General features: G+C 34.1%; 2 protein-coding genes across 2 annotated transcripts; both read right to left on the reverse strand.

Moving 5' to 3' along the window:
• Positions 1–362: 362 nt before the first annotated feature.
• LOC145592212 (uncharacterized) lies at positions 363–1025 on the reverse strand. Its single transcript, XM_081648670.1, has one exon. The coding sequence runs from the start codon at positions 1023–1025 to the stop codon at positions 363–365; it is 663 nt and encodes a 220-aa protein (XP_081504796.1).
• A 112-nt stretch (positions 1026–1137) lies between these two features.
• LOC145592214 (uncharacterized) lies at positions 1138–3574 on the reverse strand. The gene is made up of 6 exons (XM_081648671.1): positions 3466–3574; positions 3015–3359; positions 2909–2959; positions 2696–2756; positions 2105–2619; positions 1138–1886 (listed from the first exon to the last, which is right to left on the reverse strand). Exons 1-6 carry the CDS (start codon positions 3572–3574, stop codon positions 1138–1140), a joined length of 1830 nt encoding a protein of 609 aa, XP_081504797.1.
• Positions 3575–13147: the final 9573 nt, after the last annotated feature.

The raw sequence follows: 13147 nt of genomic DNA on the forward strand, positions 1-13147 counted from the left end.
AAAATAATAATAAACAAAGTAAACCGCTTCAATTTATGCATTTTAAAGTAGTGTAATAAACTTAAGTTTACCTAGTAGATAACATTTAAATGATATTAGCTAGTCGAAGCACATCATATGACACAATATTCTTAACACTTGATTCACGAACAGCAGTTGGCGGTCGAGGTGTATACACGGTAACCATGTTAGATCTCTTGGCACATATAGAGCAACATATAGCTTCCATGAGAGAAGCATGGGAAGCATGGGTGTGGAAGGTATACTAATACTCGATTCAGTGTCTGACCTTGAGACTTGTTTATTGTCATAGCAAAGCTTAATTTCAGTGGAAACTGCTTACGTTCAAACTGAAAGGGATACTAAGAAGAAGCCGAAGGCCTTAAATTCACCCGAGGTACAAAATAGAATGTGCCTTTATAATGCCCTGACAATATCTCACATATAATAGAATTAGGAAGGAACCGCCTACAAATAAGGCGAGTTCCATTACACATGCCTTTAGAGGGTGCTAGATTGCGCAATAAAATAACAGGGCTGCCTATTTTCAACTCAAGTTTGTGAGGACTCATGCCCCCCGAGAAGAGTGAATTCAAGAACTCGGTAGGGTATAGTGTGCAGCTATCATCAAGCACCGAGTCATAACTTTCATACGTATTAGATATACCAGGAAACATGCCAATCATATGATCATTTATGATATCAACATCTTCATTCATAGGTGTAATGATTGCTCGTTCATTAAATATGCTGCTATCAAACCCTAGAACATTAATTTCAGGAAATATTGTTGCAGCCAATATAGAAACAGGATCCTCATCCAGAGCATAATATCTAATAATATGTTGTGGCAGCTGAACATAAGAATTTTCAATTGAATGTAACTGCCCATTACCAAGAGCAAGAAGGAAAGATGAATACACAGGGTCTTCTTTGGCTCTAATGTTTTCTATCAATCGGAATTTAATCAAAAGAGGCCAAATGTAGGAGCTAACTACACTTACACCAACAGCCTCTCTTTGCATTCGACGAGGCAGGATAGGCAAGACCTGCCTAAAATCTCCTCAATAAACAATAACCTTTCCACCAAAAGGCTTGTCATGATCATAGAGATCCCGTAGCAATAGATCTAAAGATTCAATATTCTCTCTCGCTCCATAGAAGCTTCATCCCAATTATAAGAGCAGTTTCTTTTATTAAAGCAGCCAAGTTTTCCTGCTTAGGAACATCACAGGCAAGGGATATCTTCGAATCCAATGGTATTTTAAATCTAGAATGTGCTGTCTTGCCAGAAGGAATGTTAGAAGCTGTTATTCCTGATGTTGCTGTTGGCAAGACTATTTTCCTTGATAAGCGCACCTCAGCATACAAGGCATTATACAAGAAAATTTTCCCAATTCCACCTGGCCCATCCACAAAAAACCACCCAGGTTTGCCATCTTGGATATAGCACATGATGTTGTTGAATGCACTTGCCTGAGCTGCATTTAGCTTGCCTTGACAATCAAGACATTCTGGAGGAATGGGTGCCTTTAGAGCATCTGCAATATCCTTTGTAACACGAATTCTATCATCTGTTTCATCTATCAAATGGCCCAACCCAAAATTTTCCAATGACTTCCCCATAGATTCTAGGCTGCTTTCTACCTCCCTCACAATTAATTTCATAACCTTAGACTGGCAATTAGGATATTTATGCTTGAAATCTTCAGACAAGGAACTATAAAAGCGAACCCAAAGCACATCCGGATTACATGGCTGACAAAATATGAGCAGTGTTGCAAATAGTTGGCGCATTGCTGATGGCATTTGTGCCTCTGCTGCCTCTTCCATATAGGCATTAGTGGCATTGTCTTCCTGAAACAGACCTTGTTTGATTGCAGCTTCTTGAAAAGTAGAGTACCAAATCCATTAACAGTCCTCAAATGTTCAAATGACGCAGGACTCACAACCTTACCAAGTAACAAATACAAAAAGAAACGTTCTTCTTCTGCAGGAACCACAAAGGCCATCCGTTTAACATTTTTTTTGTAACTTCTTTTAATCCAGACCTTATGATTACTATCTTACCTGTAATTTGAAATCATTTCAGTATACCGGAGACCTGTACCCCCAGGAATGCGTGCGTTTAAGCTAAAAAATTCTGCTAAAGCAATTTTGCTTCTTTTGTCATTCTGAATTACTGAATCAAGATTTTCATTAGACCTTAGGTAAATAATCTGCATATTGGGCAAGTGCACTGGCAACACCATAACAGAAGGAGTCATTTCAAACAGATCAAACCCAAATATTCTCCAAGTTGCTTCACAAGGAGAAACCCATCGACCAGCTTGAAAATTCTCAATCTCATCAACACCCTGATTATTTTCTCCAACAATATTAAAAGAAACACTATCATGGCCCTTGTAAACATATTTATAAAGGTATTTCACTTCCTGAATAGTAGAACACACTTCAACATTTAAATGACAGTCAAACAACAATGATAAGTATGGATTATAAGGAATAACCCATCGGTTATCAAGGGTAGCACCACGTATCCTTACATGTTCTCCTGTGTTCCGCCTCTTATACAATAGGAACCCATCTTCAATAGTAGTGGTCTCTTCTCCAATTTTTCTTTTTCATGCATCCACAATCAGGGTTTAAACTACCACAAGGATCATGCATCATGTGTCTTAAAATGATTTTGCACAATTCTAGAGAATCGGCTGAAGGAATTTCTGCACTGACAAACTTATCATAATCTGAAGGACCTGAAAGTTTATACCCATGTTCTAAAATAATGAGAAAATGAGCATGTGGCAAACCTCTTTTGTGGAATTCAATAACATAAACTATGGCTGCCACCTTTCCAAATCTTCCATTATTTGTTTTTTCAAAGCAATTAACTTGGCTCTAAACACACTAGCAATAACATCTAGACGATCAGCTGCAACTTCTCCCTCAGCAAGCTCAACTATTATTTCGCCATCTAGCATTACATGTCATAGTAAAAAAGAGATATGGCTTGCCAAATCGCTGCACAAGAGCCATAGCATTTAAGTATCGCCTCTTCATATCACGAGGTCCACCTATAAAGGTTGGGGGCAAAATAACTCGCCGACCAATATTGCTAGCACTTTTCTCCCCATCTTTAACAATATCTAAAATCCCCTGATACAAATCTACTCGTATCATTTGCTGGTTTCTTCTGAAAAAATCAAGCCTTGTGTTTTCGATTTTGACATACATATCAACAATGTATTGTTGAAAGCATCGGCTTCCACGGAGAAGCATATTCCCTGGCCTAATCTGTAGCTTGTAGGCATAATATTCTCTTGGAGAAATATGCCTTTTAGAGCTCCCTGAAGAGTCTACTGCACTTGTTTGCAAAATTAGGATGTAAAATAAGGCTTTAAATGCAGCACTGCAACTATAGTATATTCAATTAGGAAAGCAATTTGCCTGCGACTAAATACTTACGTTTTGCTTCTTCTTCTATGAAACCCTCCTCTGAATGAACAACACAGGAAGCAATAGGGCTAACATCCATTAAGGCTTCCTGCTGTGAACTCCTATAAATCTTCCGCATACCTTGACTCCACCCACACTCTGTAGACACCAAATTTTGATCTTACTTTTGTAATTAATTATCTTTTATTATTATAGTTATCTTTTTTGCAAATAATTATTATTATTTTGCTAAATATATTTTATAAACTTAATGACGTTTGTTTTATTAGTTAAAACGAAGAAAACAAGTAATAATAATGATTTTTATTTATAATTTCCAAAATACATGTTACAATTTGTACTTCTAAACTACTAAATTACAAAATATAGAAGTACAGCTAACACTACATGTATTTTTACCCTACTCCACCGAAGTAATTTCGGGCTTTACTTGTGGATTAACAAGTAAATTAATACAGCCATTAGGAGGACCACTAGCCCCACAATGTACATGAAGTACACCCTTATCATCCTCATGTCTTCCTCAAAGGTGAAGACAGGTTGATCTTCCTGGTTTTCTTGAAACATGGTGGCCGAGTTTAATAGTGTTTTTTTTTGTTTGGTTTTTTCGGGTAAGGAGGAAGATGGAAGAAGATAAGAATTAAGTGGTGAGTGGAGATTTTGGATAAGGGTAATTTCTTTTTATAGTAAAAAGTAAGTATTTTAGACCGTATATTTATATGTATATGTATAATAATCGTATAGTATAAAGTACAATATTTTTTGTCTCGCCAGGGGAATATGTCATTTTCTTTATAAACAAGCGTTGTTTACTCCTTTAGAGTACAATAAGTATATCGTATGTTCACTTAGACTATTAGAGTAAATTTTATTCTTTTTATTTTATCTAGTGATTTTTGCGATTTGTGCACTACTCTATTATATGACCAATTTACCTAAGCTATAAAGTCCACTACTCTAAAGACTCATGCCCAACCAACATAGGAAATGACAAACATCCCCACACCTAAATGGGTACTATATGTTGTAGTGCTAAAGGGACCTCCTTTTATGTACGCTTGTTATAATGTCTTTGTCTTTTTGTCCCGCAGATAATACTTGATCCGATAAATATAAGTTCGGACCAAACCCATCGATATTTATCTAAGGATAATTGAGTATTGTATGGACGAGAATAAACGGGAAACACTTGTTAATACAACGCGTAGTAATGAAGTATGTATGAATAGTAAAGACAGCTGAAAATTCGGATCGTGTATTGAGTTTCTGTGAATGATGTTGCATGATTATCTTCATTTTGGTATCTTAATAGTTCTGACATTCACGTTTGTTTCCTTTTTCTTTCTTTTTTTTTTATTTTTTTATTTTTTTATTTTTTTATTTTTTTAATTTTTTTTTTGTTTGTTTACTCAGTCTAGTTTGTGTATTCTTTCGTCAGATTTGATAAGCAATTGTCAATAGTTAAATAACGTCACCTGTTTTTATCCCCTGCAGTTAATATTGTATCCAATAAATTTCAATTTGGACCAATTGAATCAATATTTATCTGACGCTAATTGGGACAGCTGGATTCCAGACGTGTCATGTATTGCATTTCACTATTCAAAACACTATTTGACACTATTCCAAATAGTAATTTCCATTACGTTAATTTACGTTGCCGACGTGAATTTGGTCTTCTGTTTTATTTGTTTTCCTGTTGTTTTGATCTAGTTTTGTATCTTTTTTTTTTTACGACTATGATAAATATAAATTTGTGTTTTATGTAGAGTAAAGCAAGATAAGGGTTCACCTTTTTTTAAGGTCATTCGATCAAGGGAATATAGTTTACTCTTGACTACCTGAAATTTATGTCGTATGACTTAATATTGTATGATTTTACATGGTGTATTTTCACTTTGACCATGTCAATCTTATGATTTTATATGATTTACCTTACTTTATACTTTTAGTAAGGGTTATTATTTGTAATGCTCGCACTTTTAAGGTTTTGCGGTATGTTTAGATGTTCTTGGGTAAATTTATATGTACTGTCTAATAAGGTCAGGGGTTATTGTTTTTACTTTTTTTATAAGCTCTGAAATATTTTGTCCAATCCTATTAGTATTGTAACCTAATGTCTTTGTGTAACTTTCATAGATGACTTCTCAGAGCTGATATTTATTTTATAAGTGTTGTTTTAATACCCTGGTAAGTATAATAGTTACTAAATAAATTTAGGCACTCTGCTATCGTATATCATGTGAGTATTACTGAGTTGTGACATAACTTAATCATATATTTTCTTTTTTTGTAATACCATGGCATTTTAGAACCTTTTTATGTGAATATTAGAGTTGATTTTATTACGGTTTTCTTTATTTTATCAGTTTAAGTGTTGCAAAACAGATTAAGTAAGTTTGTTGCATATAAAACGAAAGAATTTAATATCAAGGATTCTCATTATTACCAAAATCTTTATATTTACCAAAATAATCCTTGATTTTTAATTTATTTACTTTTTTTATTTACAAATTAACCCCTTTATTTTTCTATAAATACCCCCTAATTCTCAAGTTTTAGACACACCAAAAAATCCTACAAATTCTCTCTCTAAAAATTCTCTCTAAAAAATTTTCTCCTCTAATCTTTGCTTTAGTTAAAATCTCTCTAATTTAGCTTAATTTTTAAATTATTAGCTTATTAAAAGCATCTTATAATTAAGTTGATATTGTTATTTTTATTTAAGAGTTGTTATCATCTTTAATTTCTATAAAAAAAAAAAAAAACAACACAAAAATATTTCAAGTTCAAGCATTATTTTTTTTATTATCCTTATTAAAAAATATTAGTAAGTCTATATTAAAAACCAAAAAAAAAGAGGTTTTTTCTCAAGATTTAGCTTTATTTTTTAAGTTTATTTTCTCTAATCAAAAATCAAAAAAAAGTTCTTTAGCTTTATTTTTGCATTAATTCCCTTTAATATCTCAAAATTCCAAAAAAAATCACTTAGTCTCTTTTATTGCACTTTAATTAAGGAGTGATCATCCTTTCATCCTTGATAAGTAAGAAGGGTTATCCAAAAAATTGCTACATCTAGTTCGAGGTATTATCTTTATTCCTTTCTTAATTTCCTTAATTATTATTATTATGCTAACTAATGTGTTTGTTTCATGTGATGTCACCAATAGGGGTAATGACAATATTAGGTGCTAAATTAGCCCTAAATCTCTCATTACTCCACATTAGAAAGCCAAGCCTATTGGTGAGGTGATAGGTTATAAAGTGGGGGGTTAATTGCATTTTGCATTGCATCTCTTTACAATGCATTTTAAATATGAAAGGTTAATACATTCATGTGATTGCCTAATATATATTTTAAAGAATTATTTATTTCTTAAAGTGAACTTAAAGACCTAAGGAATTAAGGGTTTAAGCAAAGGTTGTTCAAGAGTAAAGAATTACTTACCACGACCCAAAGATGGCCTGTAAAAAAACCCTTACGACTAGAATCAGTTCCATTTATTTATCTCAAGTGCTAGAACTTTTCAAGAGCTTTCCAACCATATCTCACAATAATTTTTTCGATTTTTCTATGATTTTTAATGATTTTTTAGTTCAAGATATCAAAGATATGAAATATGCACGTTTTTCTCTTAATTGCTTTTTAAAAATTGTATTAATTTATTTTTAAAGAACTAATGGTGGTATGAAACCTATATTACACTATATACTTCTTAATTCATGGAGTTTTAATTAAAATGTCTTTAATCTTATTTTAAAAATGACTTTAGAAATAAGAGTTTTAACCAGCTTTAATTCTAAGTGTTATTTTAAGAATCTTTTATTTTATTTTAAGATGACTTTAGAAATAAAGTTTTAACAAACATTATTTTCTTTTATAATTTCGTGAACTCTTTTATTTCAAACCCTTTTGTGACACAAGAATGAATCATAACTTTGCTTGTTTATTTCTAATAATTAATGATAGTTAATATAAGGTTATGGCCTCATTTCCAAACATGAGGTTAAGATTAATTATTTAGTTGTATAAGGTTGTAACAATTATCCATCTCCATAAAAATAAGCTTATATCCCATTATAATTACCCGATGGATTAATTGAAAATCGAATATAATTAAATAGTTTATTGTTCCCTTTTATTTGGAAGTAAGGCCTTGACAGGTGTCGTGTTTTATTTGGTCAATTCCATTAAGCCTAAACACATAACCCTTAAAACCTTACAAAAATTACCTTCGAGTGAATTTGAAACCCAAAGTGAGATTATATAGTGAACCCTTACAGTTTCACTCCAAAAAATACCTTGACCCACTAAAAAAGTCGTCAATTGGGACGCATTTGTTGAATTGTCTTCTTCAAAAGACATTTTTGGTGATCACTAATCGGGGTGATTTTCCTCAACCAAGGTGGTTCATTTTACTTTTATGAGTGAATCCGTCAAAGATCACTAAGATCCCACTTACAAAAAAATAACGTTTATGTCAAATACCTAAATTAAAAACCCAATGGAATTGGTTATTTAAATCATGGCATCTGTCCGAACTACGAAGGTTTTGATCCGTGAGTGAATTCAAAATCTCGCTATGATCGGTACGTAGTGCAACTTTGGTGCTCAAACCTACCTTATATTAATTTTTTTTAATGTGGTTTACATGTCTTAAAACTTGATTCTTAACAACGCAATAGTAAGAGCCCGTTCCTTAGAACGGAAGGGAAGACGAGTTCCAGATGTTCGATTCTCTTAACCTAAACCCCGAACCCTATGCCTTATTTCTTTTTATGGAGTTAACAGTTGATTTTTTTTATTGACTGTTTTAAAATCCGTCCTTATTCGGATAAAAATAAGGTGGCGACTCTAAGTCTTTACTTATAAGTCTTATTAGACACTTAAGTGGAACCTTTTATAAACTAATCTTTGTCCACTAAAAACCAGGTACCACACACTCATCATATGGAAATAAAAGAGGATATTGTAAGGGATCATAACATCCATAATAGTGATATATCCGATGTCTGTTACTGGATTTGCCTGCTACAACAATATATAGACTACTGTAATCACTGGAAGACATGTTGTCCGGCCATATAGCCGCCACTTCATCAGTTGATGGTGCATTATACACTCGCTGATCTAATACTGTGCTTTAATTAATAGGTATTTGTGTAGCATGAGTTATGGTCAGCTCTCTTAATGATCTAAAAAAACCGAGCATAAGGGTTTGCACTTGTGACTCGCATCAAAATGTCTACTATGTCTCTTCTAACCCCATGAAAATTTTTTGTTCTGTGTGTAGCCTCAAACTGTGCATCATAAAAATAAAGCTGCAAGTACTTGGGCTTTTCATTTTCTGGTAATAAATCAGGCAAGTTGTGATAAATCTGACCATGCAGTAAGAAAACATAAATTCCCTTGTAAGTCTTCGCATTATAATCGCCTCCAAGAGAGCAAAATGCAAATAAATTGTTGTACATCCGAGAATACTGTCTAAAATGCAATGCATCCTCATCTTGAGATGTAAAGAGTCAATGAAGTTCAGCAGGCAAGTCATTTGTTGCAATCCGAATACTTCCATTTCCACAACAAAAATGGAGCCATTCATATTGAAACTTCTTGGCTCCGCACTTAAGATAGTAATGTGCAGGCTCCAGCCGTAAAGGAGTTGGTGGAAGTGGCTGACTAATAATAGCAGCTGGTTTTGCTGCTTAGCATCACTTTTAAAATCACAAACTATCTAATAAACATGGAACAGTAATAGGAATAATTAATTAACCTATGATTACCCTTCTTTTTTGGAGCCGGAGGTTTTGATACCTTTGCCTTGGGTTGTGATTTCTTCTTGCTATTCCTACGCGCACCCTGCGCACTACTTTCACCTTCTTCACTGAACACACAAACATAACACAAAGAAATAAAGCAAAGCATGATTATATCCTACAAAGAAAGCCAACACAAAAGGAAGCTATCCCAACCTAATTGAATTTATTCTTGAAAGTCTTTCTATCCGCTCTAAATAAGTAACGGCAACAATTGTTCCCTCTGTTGTTAAAAAAAGGGTTAAATACCACAAACAGATCATAACATATTCAAAATCACAATGATATCTTTTTTCGGAGAAAGTTGTTTATGAATTGTCTTTGGCATTCCCTTAGTCTTACCACTGATCTTACGTGCTTGGTTTGCACCATTATCAACAAATGGCACTTAATTCAAAACCATGAACTATTAATATGCTAACAACCAAGACCTGAAAACACACTCTTAATAATCTATTCCAACCTGAATTTATTTGGATCTGAAAGTGCTCAAACTGCACGTGAACGCTTGCTGGCACGCTGCCTCACATAAATTGCACTATTTTCAAACATATCTATAATAAACCCTGACAAAGCATTAGAATCAGCAATACACATTGCAACGGCAACTCCCAAACAATGATCTAATGATTTTTGCCAAACATATCTCTTTTTATGAAATAACTATTTTCTATGCCTCACCTTCTGAATTTATACTTGACAGTCCATTTGGTTCCTCTGAATACGTAACAGCAACAATCAATCATACATTTAAAAAGAAAAAGTTAAACACAACTTCTAGCTCACATCAAATTGAAAAACAGAATGAGAACAACATGCTTACTGTGTTTCTTTAGAGAAGCTTGTTTTGGATTTGTGTTTAACCTTGCCTTAGCTTGGCCACTGCTCTTACATGCCTTATTTGCACTACTGTCAAACACCTTATTAATTTCACAACCATAAGTTGTTAACATGCAAGAACCTAATAACAAAAAGCATATGCTTAATAACCTAATCCCACCTGATTTTAACTGGCTCCAAAAGTGCACAATTTGCACGTGAAAGTTTGCTAGCACGTTGCCTCACATAATTTCCACTATCTGTAAACTTATCTATAATGACCCTTACATAACATCAGGACCAACAATATACATTATAATGGCAATTTTCAAACAACTAACTTATTTTTTAGCTAGAAATCTATGTAACATTTCTTATTAACTCCACCTTACACTATGGTAAACACATACCCATTTCAGAAGTCACTAAGCCAACAAGCTGCAATGTAACAAACTAATAGAACCCTGTATTCTGCAATACATTACAGGTTAAAGTCGTCAAAGTAGATAAGCACAATGTAAAGCAGGAAATAGTTTAAGCTAATAGTAAACAAGCGCCAAAACATAACCAGCGAAAGTCAAACAATGCATAACTCATTCCATTCAAAACAACAACAGCGCATAACATACATGGTCCTGCTTTAATTAAGCTTAACATTACATCTCATAGGCCAATAGTAAAAAGAAGGAAAAAACAAACTGGACCTAAGTAAGCAGCAGCAAACTAAAACGACAAACTAATGCTCACACAGCTTAGTCTCATAAACTTATACACTATAAAGTCCAACCAAACTACAAGGTGCCAACCAAACTAAACTACATCTTCCTACGCTTAAACACTGCTTCTAAGTTATCAGGGACTGGTACAAATAAACCATCAAGAACAGGAGCAGAACACTGAGCAGCTTGTTGACCAAATGAAGACGAAGCCTTAGGCTTACGAGGAGCTGCTGGAGGTAATGCAGGGGTTGGAATCTTGTGATAACCAGAACAAGGTGTCAAGCAATTACCCCCACCAATATAGGGAGCTAGATGCAATTCCCCTTGCTTCCCAATGACACGCTCCCTAACCGACATGTAGCTCTCCTTAGATAGTGAACACTTAATACTAGAATAAACCCCTTTGCCATAGTTCAAATCGACTATGTCTCATAATAACAGACACGCAATAACAGAATAGCTCGCTTCGTAGCATCCTGCTTTGCAGCCTTGCAAGTGCTAACCATTTGGCTATAAACACACTCCATTCCAACACTACCAGGGGGATACACTGTCAACCAAGCCACCCACTTTGCTGCAGCAAGCTCAGCTACCTTAATTGTAGAAACCCTCGCCTTAGTTGCAGAAACAACTACACGCAGCACATCAATGTGATCAATGCATATGTATTTGTCACCCTGTGTTCTAACTGGTGGAACAAGCCACTTGTTCTTATCTTTTGATATCGGCTTATTTAATGAGTCAACGTCAAAGCCCCGCACATAGATCAAGCCTATACATGCTCTCTGCACTCAAATCATGAATCTATAGTCCATATTCTGCCCGTAAAAACCTAGTTGCTTGTTCAGCAGCCCTTTCACGAGAAGCATCAAGGGTAACAGCAGGACCGCCCTAAAAAATGTAAGGGGAAAGAACACAGTCAGTAACTAGAGTAAGGTTAACGGCATTTCCAGAAACACTAGCCAAGCTGTAAGTAGGGACTGCAAACTTCAGGAAACCAATAACCTGATTCAGCAAGCACTGAAACGAAATGCTAACTTTCAACGGTTCTGGCCTCATGACCTATGTGCATAACGAACATATACCATCAAAAGCTAAGCAACTATAAGGCATCACGACAGCAAGTGACGGAACCTAATTTGCACCTCTAACATCTTAGCAGGGCCTAAAAAATACTAAATCCCTAACCAAAAATTCAGCAAGCACATAAATTAGACCCACAATAGACAAAATACATCCTCCTATCACCCTTAAAGCATAAACAATTACAGCGCCACCCAACAAACAATACAAAAAATCAACATGGACATGTAACAAGCTAAATCCAAACCACATAACAACAATATACAAAACCAACACACTCACCCACAGTAACACATGCATTAACAAAACAATAATATTTCAGAAAAAACACCACCTAGTAAAGCAAAGCACAAAGAAATGACCATGAACACTTACAGTAGACTGTGCAGCACAGGCAAACAGCTACCCTGCTTTAAAACCTACACCAAAAGATAGAACAAAATCAAAAATAAAATTACCAATTAGGAACAAAAAAGTCATCAAAAACGTTAAGCATCATCCATTATCAACAAATAATGTATTTTATTACTAATACAAACATCTAATTACTTCGAGACCAAGATTGCATCTAAACTATTCATCACAAAACAAGACTAACAAAGAAAAAACAATTTAGCCACAATAATAATGTCCATTCTAATCCTTTGATCAGTACAACTAATAAATTCTGAAGCATATTCAAGTCAAACACAAACATAAACATCTGCTAAGCTATGGTCTTAACCAATCCAAACTTTTTTTTTAATTTTTCCCCACTAATTTAAGGCCAGCCCAAAATAGTACGAAGTATATTGTAATTTTAAGCAATTCATGATACCCAAATACATAAAAGCATTAATATAAAAGTCCAAGCACCAAAACTAAAACAACAAATAACAACTATGCTTCCAACAATGTCATGAATCCATTTTATCAATATAGACAATACAAGCCATGAGCTATCAATAGATCTGTTCTATATTCTATATATAATGTCCAATTATTTTTGTCAAGGTTTAGTACAATATTTGGTTATACAATCCAATGCAATTATACACAGACATAAGGAAAATTATATGTTAATCTTTCAAGATTAGATAAGATCACCCAAGCTTACCGATTCCTATTTCCCTCCCCATCTAGTTTTGTCTCTATTATGTTTGTTTTGTTAATGAAAAATCAAACCAATAGAGCCCTTTATATAGACCTAAATTGCAAACCTAAAATTGCCAAATAAAAGGTCCTTTAAGAAGTATAACCCACACTATCATACACAA

Source organism: Chenopodium album, chromosome 18 (assembly GCF_948465745.1).
Source record: "Chenopodium album chromosome 18, dcCheAlbu1.1, whole genome shotgun sequence".
Lineage (NCBI taxonomy): Eukaryota > Viridiplantae > Streptophyta > Magnoliopsida > Caryophyllales > Amaranthaceae > Chenopodium > Chenopodium album.

What these genes read in the sequence shown, in the direction of transcription:
- LOC145592212 (XM_081648670.1), bottom strand. Translation starts at nt 1,025, where the DNA reads ATGCAAAGAGAGGCTGTTGGTGTAAGTGTAGTTAGCTCCTACATTTGG.
- LOC145592214 (XM_081648671.1), bottom strand. Translation starts at nt 3,574, where the DNA reads ATGCGGAAGATTTATAGGAGTTCACAGCAGGAAGCCTTAATGGATGTT. An exon ending in GGCTCTTGTGCAGCGATTTG is followed by an intron (nt 2,960 to 3,014) that starts GCAAGCCATATC and finishes GCGAAATAATAG; the next exon opens with TTGAGCTTGCTGAGGGAGAA. An exon ending in TCGTCTAGATGTTATTGCTA is followed by an intron (nt 2,757 to 2,908) that starts GTGTGTTTAGAG and finishes ATAAACTTTCAG; the next exon opens with GTCCTTCAGATTATGATAAG.